The sequence below is a fragment of the Etheostoma cragini genome, chromosome 22, assembly GCF_013103735.1.
Source record: "Etheostoma cragini isolate CJK2018 chromosome 22, CSU_Ecrag_1.0, whole genome shotgun sequence".
Classification (NCBI taxonomy): domain Eukaryota; kingdom Metazoa; phylum Chordata; class Actinopteri; order Perciformes; family Percidae; genus Etheostoma; species Etheostoma cragini.
In genome coordinates, this window is record NC_048428.1 from 13,169,995 (window position 1) to 13,182,597 (window position 12,603).

General features: G+C 41.4%; 3 protein-coding genes across 9 annotated transcripts in view; 2 read left to right on the plus strand and 1 right to left on the minus strand.

Moving 5' to 3' along the window:
- The window catches only part of pde7a (phosphodiesterase 7A), a 19,701-nt gene extending 14,200 nt beyond the window's left edge, over window positions 1-5,501 (plus strand). The window contains exons 3-12 of one of the 3 annotated variants that reach the window (XM_034862868.1): window positions 323-412; window positions 1,023-1,186; window positions 1,304-1,367; window positions 2,074-2,270; window positions 2,396-2,527; window positions 2,649-2,740; window positions 2,959-3,103; window positions 3,200-3,296; window positions 3,488-3,568; window positions 3,671-5,501. In XM_034862868.1, coding sequence (XP_034718759.1) covers window positions 323-412; window positions 1,023-1,186; window positions 1,304-1,367; window positions 2,074-2,270; window positions 2,396-2,527; window positions 2,649-2,740; window positions 2,959-3,103; window positions 3,200-3,296; window positions 3,488-3,568; window positions 3,671-3,948 — 1,340 coding nt within the window. In that variant the 3' untranslated portion in view covers window positions 3,949-5,501. The remainder of the gene's footprint in view (window positions 1-322; window positions 413-1,022; window positions 1,187-1,303; window positions 1,368-2,073; window positions 2,271-2,395; window positions 2,528-2,648; window positions 2,741-2,958; window positions 3,104-3,199; window positions 3,297-3,487; window positions 3,569-3,670) is intronic. The other 2 variants (XM_034862869.1, XM_034862870.1) reach the window with 2 other exon arrangements.
- A 145-nt stretch (window positions 5,502-5,646) lies between these two features.
- mtfr1 (mitochondrial fission regulator 1) lies at window positions 5,647-10,429 on the minus strand. 3 transcript variants are annotated; one of them, XM_034862873.1, is made up of 9 exons: window positions 10,305-10,425; window positions 9,821-9,878; window positions 9,495-9,606; window positions 9,119-9,217; window positions 8,343-8,476; window positions 7,987-8,222; window positions 7,564-7,819; window positions 7,056-7,236; window positions 5,647-6,737 (listed from the first exon to the last, which is right to left on the minus strand). In XM_034862873.1, exons 3-9 carry the CDS (start codon window positions 9,528-9,530, stop codon window positions 6,690-6,692), a joined length of 990 nt encoding a protein of 329 aa, XP_034718764.1. In that variant the 5' UTR covers window positions 9,531-9,606; window positions 9,821-9,878; window positions 10,305-10,425; the 3' UTR covers window positions 5,647-6,689. The 3 variants fall into 3 exon arrangements, with proteins under 3 accessions (XP_034718764.1, XP_034718765.1, XP_034718763.1); XM_034862874.1 differs by lacking the exon at window positions 9,821-9,878 and having other exon boundaries at window positions 7,987-8,225; window positions 8,352-8,476; window positions 9,495-9,604; window positions 10,305-10,429; XM_034862872.1 differs by lacking the exon at window positions 9,821-9,878 and having other exon boundaries at window positions 9,495-9,604; window positions 10,305-10,429.
- Window positions 10,430-10,844: 415 nt separating this feature from the next.
- Window positions 10,845-12,603, plus strand: part of armc1 (armadillo repeat containing 1) — a 9,143-nt gene continuing 7,384 nt past the window's right edge. The window contains exons 1-2 of one of the 3 annotated variants that reach the window (XM_034862877.1): window positions 10,845-11,173; window positions 12,053-12,260. In XM_034862877.1, the coding sequence (XP_034718768.1) occupies window positions 12,099-12,260 (162 nt within the window). In that variant the 5' untranslated portion in view covers window positions 10,845-11,173; window positions 12,053-12,098. Of the gene's footprint in view, window positions 11,174-12,049; window positions 12,261-12,603 lie in introns of all 3 variants that reach the window. The other 2 variants (XM_034862876.1, XM_034862878.1) reach the window with 2 other exon arrangements.

A 12,603-nucleotide genomic window follows, 5' to 3' on the forward strand; every position in this document is an offset into this window, starting at 1 on the left:
AAACAAATCTAGCTCCATAGAAAAACCAGTTTAAATCAGTTTGAGATTTTTAGACTGGTCTCTGGGGGGAAACGTGCTGTCTGGCCGGGGCGAGCAGAACAGACGCAGGATTTCGGCTGTTGGTAGTTTCACATACAGTACATTTGGGATTGTCTTACTGTAGTGCTCTGTCCATAGTGCGCTGGTAAAGCCCATCCTTGTGGCACTTTAAGCAAGGTCAATTCCAGTATTTAATCAAAAATATTTCTAAATACTATTTAGCCTAGCACACATTTCTTTTCAAGCAGCATGAACCTTGAGGAAAAGTGCTGATTTCTTCTAGGAGATGTGAGAGTGAGAAGTCAGGTTGGATTTGAACCGGAACGAAGAAGCTCCCACCCATACCTGTACATCGACTTCCGTACTCTTCACAGTGAGTATGAATCACAGCCAGTTACTTTGACTCGCCGGCCTCCTTTTGATAAGTAGAGACATTATCAAACTGTACCACACACAGTTTGTTCCTCTCCAGCAAGATTGACAGATGTGTGTGCACTGCTTTGGTACAGTATTTCACATGATGATAAAGACCAAGGTGTGTCTTAGAGGCTTTTTTATCAAAGCTTTGTGAATGGGTATGTGATAAAATAACCACTTTCATCCTCAATGAAACCTTTTAAAACGTAAAGGAGTTACAGAGAAGAAGTGTATGTGTTGATATTTGATCCAAAAGTAATTCTACCTCTTGCTGACGTATTTCCGGATTGCGGCTTGTGTGCGTGTGCGTGTGTGTGCGCGTGTGTGTGACCGTGACCTTGACCACTGACAAAGCATGTCTGCTGTGTGATCCCAGATGAAAGGCTTATGAGTGGGCGGCTGTGTCAGCACCGACTGTTTATATATCTCAGTGTCGGTGTAAGATCCCCACCAAGTTTTTGCAACCCAGATGATCCTCAGAGCCTAAGGACCTACTAAAATTAAACATTTACCAAAACATTATTACATACTACATCTTTAGTCAATTTATATGCGTGTGTGTGCAGCACGGCTGGACTATGGGTCCACGTCAGGGAGCTCTGCTCCTGAACGGAGGGTCCACAGACTGCTCAGCTTCCAGAGGTACCTGCACTCATCCCGTCTGCTGCGGGGAGTCCCCCAGCAGATCCCCCTCCACATCCTGGATGAAGACTACACTGGACAGGCCAGAGTAAGACACCCACCTTTAATTCTATGTAATGATACCATAATAAGACCTAGAGAATTGTGTATTTTGTTCAGACTTCACGTCACTAATTCTGTGCTTCTCTTTTCCCCTCTCTTGTAGTGCATGCTGGAAAAAGTGGGGAACTGGAATTTTGACATTTTCCTCTTTGATAGGTTGACAAACGGTATGTAAAATGTGGTCTGAAACACTGTTCAAAAGTTGTTTTCAGAGTCATAACACAGAAGTAATGCAGAACCGACAGGATCATCCAGCATTAAACCAGCCTTAGATTCAATGTGTTACCAATGGTGCCATCTATTGGATGCCCGCCGACAGAGAGAATTTACCTGAAATGAAGATTAATTTTAAAATTGAATTTTATTGACAATTTATTGTTCATATTCCAGTGCAGCTGTAATCGCGTTAGGCTAGCTCTACAGACTACACACAACAGTCTCCTAGTGAGCATAATGAACTAACATATTTTTGCATCAACAGGAGCCACAGTAGATCAGAACAATATATGTTGAATTGTGATGAAAGGATGACTCAGACCATGTTCTCGCCGTTGTCTTGATGTATACTGTGTAACTTGAGCAAGATATGAAAGAGAGAAAAGAGATGGCAAGAGATAAAAGTAAATAAAGTTAAATAAGTAATTATGGGAAGTGAAGAACAGGTAGTTGAGGCAGGTTTAGAAAAAGTGGATGCACCAATAAGATTAATTACAAAGCATCAAATAAGTCTTGCAATGCACTGAGCATAACAGATTGATGATATTTTGCATTGCAACTTCTGGCAGTACAAATCCCCCTGTTTAATACAAGCAAAAAAGTGATCCGCAAACCCAATGAAAGCAGAATGCTCACTCTGATATTCCTCTTGTTCAGGAAACAGCCTGATCACCCTGACCTTTCACCTACTGAACCAGTATGGCTTGGTGGAGCTCTTCCAGCTGGACATGGTCAAACTCTGGAGGTTCCTGGTCATGGTGCAGGAGGACTACCACAGCGACAACCCTTACCACAATGCTATCCATGCTGCAGATGTCACACAGGCCATGTACTGCTACATGCGGGAACCCATGGTGAGACCTAAACCGTTGCATGAGTGTCATTATGTAATGTATGTATTTCAGTGAAGGAGTGTTTTGTATTTTAATGATCAATCATCACAATCTTTGTGCCATTGTGTTGGTTGTTGCGAATGCAGCTTGCTAAGTCTCTGACATCCTGTGACATCCTACTGGGACTTCTCGCAGCCGCCACACATGACCTGGACCATCCTGGAGTCAACCAGCCTTTTCTTATCAAGACTGACCACTATCTAGCTACACTCTATAGGGTAAAGACACTTAACAGTCACTCTTTAGCCTGCCAGATCTTGTGTATGGATGCCTCAGACATCGCACTATTTATTAAATGAATGTATCTTTGCACATTTATTTCCCATTTTTAATGTGCAGAATACCTCAGTTCTGGAAAACCACCACTGGAAGTCAGCAGTGGGCCTACTTAGAGAGACTGGGCTATTCTCCCATCTGCCTGCTGAGGACAGGTCAGTCTGAATCTGAAATGATGCTAAGATGCAACCAAGAAAACGGCTACACTTCCCAGTAGATAGCAGACGTTGAAGGGTCACTTCAGAAATTAAAGTTGATGTTAATTAAAATACTACTCTGCTTAGTTTATAGAGAAAATGCCATTAGATGCCACATCCTAAAAGGTGCTACCAATGCTAAACAACCTGATCATCTTGTCTTTCCGACCCCTTAGCCTGAACATGGAGAGGGAGTTGGGCTCCTTAATCCTAGCCACCGACATCAGCAGACAGAATGAGTACTTGTCCAGGTTTCGCAGGCACCTGGACCAGGAGAACATGTGCTTGAGCAACGGCAGCCACCGTCACTTCATCTTGCAGGTTGGTTACCTCCTCTGTTGTATAAAAACACACACAAATTCTGCATCTCAACGAACTGTGAGCTTTAACTTTGTTTTTAAATCCCACCCTGTACAGATGGCTCTGAAGTGTGCGGACATCTGTAACCCCTGCCGACCCTGGGAGCTGAGCAAACAGTGGAGTGAGAAAGTGACCGAGGAGTTCTTCCAACAAGGTTATCATCTTGTCTGCTGCCTGCGTTTATATTGTTTGTCATTGTCCTTCAGTTATTTATGTTGCTCCTTTCTTTAGTCCCATTACAGGTCCTTGATTTGTTCTTTCTCTGTACATTATTTGCACGTCATTTTGTAGTAGTAGAACACAGAATAGCTCACACATTGAGTTTATTTTGTTATGATCCATTAGGAGACATTGAGAAGAAGCACAAACTTGAAGTCAGCCCACTTTGTGACAGGGGGATAAATACAGTTGGCAACATTCAAATTGGTGAGTAGCTGTGTTGTATATTTTTTGTGTTCTGTTTTCAGTCATAACTTGCGTATAATCTTCACCTCTAATGTGTGCCTGCCGCCTCTGCTCTCCCCTCAGGCTTCATGACATACGTGGCGGAGCCGCTGTTTGCCGAGTGGGCCCGTTTTTCCGACACACGTCTGTCCCAGACCATGCTGGGCCACATGGGGCTAAACAAGGCCAGCTGGGGCAGCCTACAGCAGGAACAAACCTCCGTCTCCGAGGAGGCGGAGCCCAGCTCAGCCGGCACCGATGCAGAAGACGCCGCCGCCGCCGCTAGAAGAAACCGCAACACCGCTACAGCTGCAGGAGGAACCAGCTCCAAAGAAATACCTCAGGGAAGTAGAGAATCCTGAATCTCCTCGTGTGCCCTTTCACCTCATCCTCCTGACCCCGGCCTCGGGGCCTCTCCACACACTGGGGGCCGAGCGGGGCATGCAGCGGCCTGCAGCCCTGCCACTGCCACATCCCGATCCTAATACCTGGTTCATGTTTTGTTGCTTTTGCCTTCCATCTTGATAAACCACTGATTTTATTTAATTTATTTAATTTTTAATTCCTCTTTTTTGGCATAGAGCAATACATAGATACCTCATTTGGCTACTGCTGTATTTTCTTTTATTTGCTTTGTTTTATTTATTTGTCGACTGTAGTTTTGGCATTACTGAATGAACAGACGACTGTTTTTGTTGGTGAACCTTATGGAGAAAGCAGAAGACTTTTTTTCTGGTATTTTGAAGTGCCATTTGAAAACAAAGATTTGAAGAATAATCTAAATTGACTGAAACAAATGAGTATTCGGACACGAGACCCTCCTAAGACTTCAAAGTTGTGCCGTGTTGCATTTGTATTTAATATTCTTCCTCGTGTAAAAACAACAAAAAATGTGACAAGCCCAGTCCTTTTGCTGCCTCTACGAAGACTGTTTACGCATCTCGTTTGTCGTTGAACTGAAGTGAATCTCGTCGGCTCCACGGTTTGCCTTGGAAGCGCCGATGTGAAGAGCCACTCGTTTGAACTGTCATCCCACTGTTGAAGCCATGAGCAGACCCTCTGTCAAACACACCAGATGCCATAAGTAACTCCACCTGTGCTACAATGTGTTCTTGCACTCAACGATGGTGTCTCCAAGAGACCTTGTAAAGGTATTGTAGACATTAGTCCTTTTCTGAGGTTTCAGAATCTTGCAGTGCTGGTTGAACTTGGGGTAGCTTCCCTCCCAGACTGGAGATCCGTTACTCGCTGCACATGCATCTCACCTGGAACTCCACGCAACTCGACTTGCTCAGGGTTTTGCCAATCTCTTATAAAAAGGGAGAGGGGTAGGAGGCGACTGCGGACAATGCAGGGTTGTTGTTTTTTCTGGCTAGGATCTACTGAATGAGATTCTCCCTCTCCGCAAAACGTCTCACAGCCACATGCAACCTAAAGGACTGCTCGATTGATGCCTTATAACTATGCACAAACTATGCTAAGTGACCAAACCAGCTCCTGTTTCCATCAAGTGCATGGTGTGCTTGTCTTTGAATGCACTGTCCAATCCCTTTGCCTTTTTGTTGTAAGGAACAACTCCAGCTGTCCTTTTTTTTGTACGGAAACATAATGGTCGACTGACTTTGAACATTCCATTTCTTTGTTTGGTTTGTCTACTTTGATTCTGTATAGTGGCACAAATTGTGTTTTGTTTAAACATTTGAGATAACAGGTGCTTTTCTTACTTTAGCTGATTTGTATTTTGCTGTAAGTGCTGTAAGACTGTTGATAAAACTGTTTACAATTTGTTGCAACAGCCATTTTTGGGAAGACTTCAGTGTCTAGCCAGATTTTGTAAAGGCTTTGCTGTATTGACCTTTTTGATACATGCCTGTTGCAGTTACGATTTGAATAATAAAACCTGTTGTTGACAAATCTTCAACTTTTACATGTTTAAAGCATGTCTTCTGATACTGTAGTTAACATAAGCAGACATGACTGCATCCAAGTTAAGTTACTGATCCTATTTAAAAGCAATTTAATGACGTAATGCAACTTTTAAGTTAAAAACTCAATCACAGCAAGACAGGACAAACTTTTATTTAGAGATTTGACAATACCAATTTAGATTTTTATGGTAGACAACTTCTATATAATCCTACTATTGCCACATCCGGTTCACCTTCCCTTATAAAAAAGGTAATACTAGTAGAAATGACTTGAATCAGCAACAATGCTGGCATAATAAACAGAACTGGACACTGTGCAAACAAACCTGTTCTTTCAATAATCCAGAAATATGAATTTGCTTAACAGTTACATCTGGTTTCTTCATTAGTTATCCTAAATAAGAAAGGACATATTTGGTAGTGAAAGGCAGAATCTCGCAGATCACAGATGTTTTTGGCTCAAACACAGATCGTACTAAGGAGATAAATAAAACTGGGATGCATATATTTGAACCAGCAAAAGACATACAAGCCCCAAAAAGACTGGCAACTGGGACACAATGTACACAGACTTAACAGATAAGAACAAAAACATGTTAATGCCACATGGAATAAATGACAGACATATCTACAACATAATTACCTGTGTTAAAATCTTAATTCTCTACTTAAACCACAACATAAATAGAAGGATCCCAATCATAAATTAGTCTATCATACATGTATAAACAATACAGCACAAATAAGTGCTCCCTTTGTTCTGTGATAAAAGAACTCACAGACCCCTGAAAAATGGGAACGCAAACGTGACCAACTATGCGATGTGCAACATTTTTTTTTAGTAAAAATGTAAGTATTGATCGAACAATAAAAACTTTAAATGATTCTGTAGTGTTCTGACACTTGCGGAACTGGCATGAGCGGAAATTGAAACTATTCAAAAGAAAAACCAAAAGACATTAACAATGAATGTTTGTAAAAGAGAAAGCTAATCTTTTAAGTTATAAAAGTGCAAAAAGAGATGGTCAAGAGGACTGAATCGGATAAAAAAACTGAGATGATGGGTACTTCAGGCAGAATCTCGTTTTTCCACAGAAACAGCTGATAATAAAAGGTTGATAAGGCACTTTGAAGTGTCCACAGCACATCTGGATCACGAGTTCAGAATCACCTGTTCAGAGTAATTTCCTTTTTCCTGTTGATTTCAACATGTGCTGCCCAAACTGTGAAAACAGGCATAAGACAGAATAAAGTCCACACGACTTCCAAATGCTTTCAAAATTAAATAAGACACTTCAAAATTAATGAGCAATAAGTAGAGATTTGTACTTGCCAAAGAGTGTTGTGTGGAATAAATCATGTTATTTTGGGTAATTAAAAACAACATTGATATAGGAAAATGGGTTAAATTGAGCCGAAGACAACATGAGGGTTAAGTTAAAAAAAGAAAGCAGAAACTTTTTGTAGGTGCTCCACTAAGGATTTTGTAGTGCCTGTAGTTTGTGTTAGATAACAGTGATGAATACAGTTAAATCTCTCACCAGAGGGGTTTGGGTTGGAGGTTTTACTTCTGAAACGGGAAGTTTAAACTCCTCTTTGTCTGCTTGCTCACTGTCGTGTCGATAGCGATGGGCAAACTTGCGTTTCAGGGCCTCGGCGATGAGAGCTGCAGCGTCTACAGGCTCGTTGGACTTCACTTTGGCTTCACTTTCCTCTGGACGACTATGAAACATACAGTTGAGCAATTACAAAAGATTAGAATTGGACTATTTATGTGGTATTCAAAAAAATGTGTTCTCTACATGTGTTGTTCTGAAGCTAAATTACAAACTACAAAAAGAGGTGTCCGCTTGAGTTGAATCTGTGGTTATGTGGAACCATAAAACAACAATTACAGTAATGCACAGAGGCAAGACCATAAACACCTACTGTTAGCTGGGATACACATTTTATTTATTACCTTTAAAAGTACTTTAGTCTTCACATTTGATCATTTCCAGAGGTATCTGAATGTATTCTCATTGATTCACTATTTCAGTAGAGGTCTACCTTTGGACTGATCGCAACTTGACCTTGCTCATGTCTTTCAGGACATCGAGCATGCTGGGGATTTCTGCTGGCCTTGCATCCAAAACTGTCTGGCTGTCTGTCTTCTTCCCTCTGCGCTCCTTTATCAAGTCAATGGCAGAAAATGTCCGCTGAAGACTTGAGGGTAGCGGTGGCAGTGGTGGAGGAGGTGGTGGCGGTGGGGGAGGGGGAGGCAGGGTGCCACAGGGTGGAGGGGGAGGTGTCCCCGTGGTAGCAGCTGAGGTGAAACAAAGGAAAGAAAAATCCCAAAGCTTGATGACCGGAGACACTCTGCTACCATCTAGAGGAAACTGTATATTACTGCATTGGAGCAAACAGAGGAAAACAAACCCCTTGATGGGGAAAGAGGTAAGTCTATGTTTTTGGAGGCTGTGTAAGAGATACCTGGCTGTGTGGTCTTTTCCTGAGCCAATACGATTTGTGCTATCTGAGCTCTGAGTTTGGCCAGTTCTGTCTCCAGTGCACTGATCTTCTGAGTGGTCTCACTGTTGGCGATTGTTTGCCCCTGCGGGTCTGGCGTCCCCTCATGCAGGCTTGGTAGGGACCTCCGGCGGGTTAAGGGTTTTCTCTGAGGATGAGGCTGGCGGGCTCGAAACACGAATCCAGGTGGGATCGCTGACCTGTTTCAATAAGGCATAATCACCTTTTTCTAGATGCTACTCACAGGAACAAACAAAAAACAGGAAACTGCAATTCTCCCCCTAGAAGATGTTACCGACAGATCACTCTTTCGCTCTCACCTGGGTCTGCCAAAGGCGTCTTCGTCATCCTCCTCATCCTTGTCGATCCAGGCGACATCAGCCAGAGAGGCCACCAAACCAGTCTGCCTCCTACTGCCAATCAGGACACCAGCGTCCTCATTGTATGGATAAAGCTGTCAGAGAGAGAACAGCCACGTTTAACATCTTTTTGAAAAACACCCACCAGAACATAACACTAAAGAAATGTAAGTATTTACGTAATAAAATAGGAATTGAGGGCAGTTCAGAGGGAAGAGGTGTGGAGGGAATCTATACAATGGTAATGAAAGGTTGAGGTAGGTTAGAAGGTAAATCACTGGGTGATAGTCAGCTCAGTGTTGTTGAAGGTTGCTGAACAAACTGACCTAAAGCAGACATTCTGCATTCCTCAAAGCTAGGGAGGGTAGCTGGAGACAGAAGAAAAGAGAAAGCAGCATTGAAAGAGACAGAAAAGTAAAGAAAAGCAATTTTTAAATGATGTGCCACTGAACAGAAATATTTCAAAGTGGAGTGTTTAGGGTTCATAAATGAAAACAGCCGGACATCCTGAAGTAAACAAAACTGGAAGAGGGTTAGTGATTTGTTGTCATGTGCCCGTGACTCAAAAAGTCCAGAGAAACAGGCAGAAAGACAGAAGAGGAGACAAGGCTCCAGCAAATGTGACACAGAACATGCCACTATCTTAAAAGTACAAGATATGCATTTACAGAATGACAGTCTGTCTGTTGAATGACACAACACTATAAAAAATGATGATCGTGGTAACCTTCCTTTACCTGAAAATGAACCCTGGGGCAGGGGTTGAAAGGAAGACTAGAAGCTATTCTCCTCACAATACTTCTTGAGGACCCATAGGACTTGGCTGATCCAAAAGCCTGCAAAGCAGAAGTACATCACAAATGAAAGACAGAAAAAATGCCACGTTCTGTTGAATACTATTAACTAAATGCAGTCAACACAAGCTGTATTAGAGTGGAAATGTCCACTATAGTCCATGGCTGGACATTTTCAGATCTTATACATGTGAGAGACCTTAACAATGGGCTTTCAGATAAGAGCCAGACGAAGGTACAATGCGGTGGAGTTTCAGGGTCTGAAAAAAAATCTAATTTTGAAATTGTATTGAGTCAGACAACACAGATTGGCACATACCAGGTCCATTTCGATTCGCGCATAGTCTTTATTCATTTCTGTTGATATGTTTCACAAGTGCAGATGGACACATGCCCCAACACCAAGTGTATCATCACCAAACGGTAATTCTAGTGGAAACAGAAATTCGGTTTAAATCATCTTAAACACAAAACTTAATCTTAAAATCACACAATGACTTCTAAAAGGACCTTTATGTCTCTGCATGTATAACTACTTGTGTTAAGATGCTTCAGTACAATACAATGACATACATTCTCTGGTGAGCCTTTAGTGTTACTGGCAATATAATTAGTTTTTCCATATTATCATTGCTGCCTATAACGGACTATGGAATCGAAATTCTCTAATCCATTTTCCCAACAAGAGGGACATGTAATACAACTGCCAAAGGAAGAAAGTAAATTCAATTGTTTTATCTTTAATGTTAAAGTACAATATTAAGAGTTAATGATTTTATTTTAGCTAACGTTGTATGCAAATTGTAGAAAATCATACAAGAATATGCTAATTATCTAAAAATGCATAAACAAATGTAACGTTGCGTTTTCAGGCTAGACTAATCGTACAGGTTAATGTATTAGTAAAATTAAAAAGGTATATTATTTCTTTGGCGGACAGAGTGCCTAAAAGATGCTAACAACGATAGCGGGCTAGCTAACTCTAGGCAACTTTACCAACCGCTGACACATTTTTTTAGGATATGTCGAAGACAGGCACAACTAGCTCCCGCTAACATTGGCGGTATAACTGACGTTACATTCATAATCGATGATCGCTTGTGTGTGTGTGACTTTGAAACCAACTTACCACGACTGACGCTGGGAGACAAAGTTCTGAGTTTTTCCACCTTGTCAACCGACGGACATCTACAACAGGAGGTGACTAGCATGTGGGGAAGACTCTAAGGGAATACATCATGAGCCAATTGGATTATATGGATCACAATGGCTAGGTTGTGCTCATAAAATGCCACCATTGGTTATTCACTTTGATTGACAAACAATGCCACCAATTGCATTTGACCCTCAAAAGAAAACTGTCTGATGATTGGATTTCACATAAGTAAATCAAATTATATTGTCCAATCATATGACAGAAACTTTGTGTGAGTTCGTTTTTCTTCCCTACATTTCCCGTCGGAAAGTATTTTTTTTCCTTAGGATGACTAAGGCATGTCCCGCCCTACTCTGCCTTACTTTTCCTCTTATTGGCTTACCCTGATATTCTTACATTTACCTTAACCAATCCTACTCCTGTTGACTAAACTTAACCAACCCAAACAGAGAAGGCAGCAAGGGCTAGCTAATCAGAGGGAGATGACTGCGGGTCATGGTTTCCACATGCCTTTGCCATCCTAGGAAACGTATTCTTCCTACCCTGGCAGAGATTTGTCCTTTGTAATCTGCTGGTATCGTTATGGAAAACTGGGATGTCCTCACTCACAAAACAGCTGCACCCATTGATGTGCTAAAAAACCCAAACACTGTTCACACAGCTGCTAGCTATCTAAAGGAGCATAGTAAAGAAAGCGGCGCAGGCCTCTAGCGTTAGTGAAATTATTTTGTTACATCTTATTTATGGTGGTATTGAAACTTTTTTGACACGTCGTTTTTACATCTGTTGAAACTGAAGTCAGCTGAGGTTGTCTCATGATTTTACTGAAAACTGACTAAAGGGTATGCTATAATTGTCAAGTAAGTTAGCTAGCTAGCTAGCTAGCTTTACGTTAGCTTAGCTGCCGAATCGTCCCCGTCAGGGCGTACTTCGAGGTGAGGTTGAGGGTCGTAGAGTGTCTTTAACATAAGCGAGTGTTTTTATGTTATCTTACGAAAATCGTTTAATTGTGTTAGCAGCGAAACATGGGATTAAGCGATGGATTTTATTTTTTGCCTGCCAAAGCATGTGCTATGTGTACTAACGTGATAGCCACATTCCTATCGATGCATATCAGTGAACTTTACAAGAGCTACTTATCAATCAGATGGTGTAGCACTACATGTCAGAGGTTACTGCTGATGTAAACTCCCAGAAACCCCAACAAATCCTTACAACTTAATAAGGCCGTCTGTTAGTTGTAAAAGTTTGTGCATGTCACCAATACTTTGTTTTGCAAGGTGTATCCTTATTGTGTGTATGTTGCAGTCAAAAAAAAAATGTTGTAATATAATGACAAAAAAGGAGACGTTTGTAGACGTGTTCACAATTGATTGGTTCATTTCCAAAGTTATGTCAACAGTTTTGATAATCAAATATTGTTGGCCTGTATGAAGCTAAAATGCCAAGCATTCACTGGTTCCAGCTTTTCAAATGTGAAGATTTGCTGCTTGTCTCTATTTAATACAACTGCAAATTAAATATATTTGGGCTTTTTTAAATCAGTTATATACAAAAATAAGCAATTTAAAGACATCACTTTGGACTCTGGGAAAGTGTAATAGTAATTTTTATCTATGTAACAATTATAAGTGACAAATGATACAGATTAAATTTGTTATGTAATAATTATTAGCTGCAGCCTTAATTTGTATAATGTAAGTTCTTTTTTTCTTCAGTAGAGTAAGAGGTTGGTTTAATGTGCGTGGCATCAAGACAGGAGGCACCATGAGTGCGGAGCTGGATGCACTGACCGTGGTGAACCAGCTGCGAGATCTTGCTGCAGACCCCCTGAACCGAAGAGCCATAGTAGAAGACCAAGGCTGTCTGCCAGGTCTCATCCTCTTTTTGGACCACCCCAACCCACAGGTTGTCTATTCTGCACTATTGGTAAGCAGGAGTATCCATTTATTTACTCCCCCCCCCCCCCCCCCCCCCCCCCCCCCCCCCCCCCCCCCCCCCCCCCCCCCCCTTTACATCACAGAAAGTTACTGTTGCATAAAGGAAAACTGTAAGGTTTGACCACACAGGGTTGGTTATTTAGTACCCCTATACTATGAAATTAAGAAAATCATTATTTAAACATTCTAGTTCAAATATCAACAGCAAGGCTCTGTTTGATTAGATAAGTCTTTTTTTTTTTTTGGAAATAAGTTGTGCTCCCTAACGGTAATTTGGGTGTTTTTTGCTCATGTCATATTGTGTGTAACGTCTTTTTTTTTTTTTGGAAATA

Excerpts from the sequence above, each read along its gene's own strand:
- mtfr1 (XM_034862872.1), bottom strand. The coding sequence starts at position 9,530 with ATGAATAAAGACTATGCGCGAATCGAAATGGACCTG. Across the intron at positions 8,477-9,118 it reads GCCCCAGGGTTCATTTTCAG|CTTTATCCATACAATGAGGA; the intron begins GTAAAGGAAGGT and ends TCTCTCTGACAG. Across the intron at positions 7,237-7,563 it reads AAGTTGCGATCAGTCCAAAG|TCGTCCAGAGGAAAGTGAAG; the intron begins GTAGACCTCTAC and ends TATGTTTCATAG.